General features: G+C 38.7%; 1 protein-coding gene across 1 annotated transcript in view; it reads left to right on the top strand.

Annotated features, from left to right (window-relative positions):
* Positions 1–2,642, top strand: part of LOC111000115 (adenylosuccinate lyase) — a 28,061-nt gene extending 25,419 nt beyond the window's left edge. The window contains exons 2-3 of the mRNA XM_022269466.2: positions 471–766; positions 1,555–2,642. Of these exons, the coding sequence (XP_022125158.2) occupies positions 471–766; positions 1,555–2,569 (1,311 nt within the window). The 3' untranslated portion in view covers positions 2,570–2,642. The remainder of the gene's footprint in view (positions 1–470; positions 767–1,554) is intronic.
* Positions 2,643–2,710: the final 68 nt, after the last annotated feature.

Below are 2,710 nucleotides of genomic sequence, written 5' to 3' on the forward strand. Positions count from 1 at the left end.
CTGTTTGGGCTTTAAAACGTAATATACTTAGGTTAGGTTTATGTCTTTTTTATTTTCTATTACTGAGGTAAATTGCGCTTACTAGCTCTACATACGCCCTTGATATGGACCCTCTGGGTTCGCCAGGCATTCTACCCAAGGAGGTTAGACAGTTAGGAGATATGTATGTGCCATAGCTATCTTATTAAAGATACTGAATTGTTTTGGTATTTCATTAGTTTAAGTTAGCTTATTTGAGGTACATAACAGGATACTTTTATATAAAGATATGTTCCTTGTACGTTTCTTATCCTATTCAAAATATACTAACTGAGCTTACTCTATGCCTTCTTCTTTTCCTTATGTTAATTTTCGTGATGTCAAGAAGGTGTTTAAAATTCTTTTGTTTTGTGTATACTTTGATCGAATTGAATTCTAACTAAAACAACATAGAGTATGTGTTTTATTAATAAGCTATATTTCGGTTCCAGGAGCTTGGGCTAGACATTACCGATGAACAGATATCGGAACTAGAGTCTGCCATCCACGACATTGACTTCGTGTCAGCTGCTGACCATGAGCGCCGAGTACGTCATGACGTTATGGCCCATGTCCACACCTTGGCCGAACGTTGTCCCCGCGCTGCACCCATCATACACCTGGGTGCAACCTCTTGCTACGTTGGTGACAACACCGACCTCATTGTGCTGAGACACGGCCTGGATCTCCTACTGCCACGTCTTGCTGCCATTATCAGTCGGCTGTCGAAGTTTGCTGATGACCATAAGTATGTTGTTTTATTTAGTATTTTTTTTAAGGAAAGTGAGGCAAATGAGCCTACGGAACGCCCAATAAGGCAGTTATTGCAGCCCGTGAACACCTATTTTAGTTGGTGGTGGCCTTTGAGGGAGGAGAATTCTTTTTAAACAATTGTAAGTCGTATCTCCCCTGCCGGGAGTCTACCCCACAGTTCCCTAGTTCGCTAAAGAAAATGTATTGTGAAGCGGACTGTGGAAGAAATTTTGAATTAATACGTCAAGTACGGTGTTGAAACGGCACAGGAGGAATCAAAAATGTCTTAATTTAATACACACATTTAAAAAGTTCTGCAATAGATATAAACACGCAATTACACATTCATCGACTCTAATGTTGAGTCCTTTACAGCAGCTGTTGTCAACGATTGGCATTTGAACGACTATTTTACTAACACTGCATAGGATTCCATGATGGATTAGGAGCGGGCAATTTAAAAAAAACATTCTTAAACGGCTATTGGCTACCTAATTCGTATTGTTAAGCAAATAAGTATTATTAAATTACTTGTAAAACTGTTATTGAATTTTTAGTTATTAAAAAATTTTTTTTTTTAAATCTCAGTTCACGGTTATTGTCATAATATTGCATATATTGTAACATATACTGTAGCAAATGCATTCGATATGATGTACTTTAATAAACAAATAATCGCTTAACATCAAACATCAAAAGCCTAAAGCACTGGGAAAAACTTGGAAATTAGATTTTATGTGTAAATTAATTCTTAAATTATATTTTATTATTGTTTACTTCCAGATCGATACCGATGCTTGGCTTCACTCATCTCCAACCAGCACAGCTGACTACAGTTGGAAAACGTGCATCGCTATGGCTAAGTGATCTGCTGATGGATGAACGAGCTCTGTCTCGCGCAAGGGATGACCAACGCTTTAGAGGTGTCAAGGGAACAACCGGTACCCAAGCTTCATTTATGCAACTTTTTAAGGGAGACAGTGCAAAAGTACGTGCACTAGATGAAAGAGTTGCTGAGCTCGCTGGGTTTGAGAAGCGGTACCTTGTAACAGGCCAGACATATTCTCGGAAAGTGGATCTTGAAGTTATCAGCGCATTGTCGGGGCTTGGGGCTACTGTGCACAAAATGTGTTCAGATATTCGTATTCTTGCGTCGCGAAAGGAGTTAGAGGAACCGTTTGAGGCCTCCCAAATTGGATCAAGTGCAATGCCATACAAACGTAACCCCATGAGATCCGAGCGTTGCTGTGCATTAGCACGACATTTAATTACTTTACACGCTAATGCCGCTAATACTCACGCAGTTCAATGGTTAGAACGCACTCTAGACGACTCCGCGAACCGTCGCATAACTCTCGCTGAAGGATTCTTAACTGCTGATGCAACTCTCCTAACATTGCTTAACATAACTCAAGGCCTGGTTGTATACCCCAAAGTTATAGCTCGTCATATTGACCAAGAACTACCATTTATGGCAACGGAGAATATTATTATGGCCATGGTGCAGGCAGGTGGTGACCGCCAAATATGTCATGAAAAAATCAGAGTTCTTTCGCATCAAGCAGGTGCTGTTGTTAAACAGGAAGGAAAGGATAATGACTTGATTGAACGAGTTAAAAAAGATAGCTACTTTAAGCCTATTATACATCAGCTGGATAAAATTTTAGATGCATCGACATTTATCGGCCGAGCTCCTGAGCAAGTGACAGAATTTATTGAAGAAGAAGTTAAGCCTATTTTGGCAAAATATAAAGGATCTCTGGCCGAGGTTGAAAAGCCAGTCGCATTGAGTATTTAATACTCTAATAAATACTAAACTCATATGGAATATAATAAAAAAATATTGAATAAAATGATTTATTTACATTACAGCGCGTTTATTAACATAAGACTCTTAATATTAAAAAATACATCTAAATGAACTAGTACAATGGTAACT

This window comes from Pieris rapae, chromosome 10, assembly GCF_905147795.1.
Source record: "Pieris rapae chromosome 10, ilPieRapa1.1, whole genome shotgun sequence".
NCBI lineage: Eukaryota > Metazoa > Arthropoda > Insecta > Lepidoptera > Pieridae > Pieris > Pieris rapae.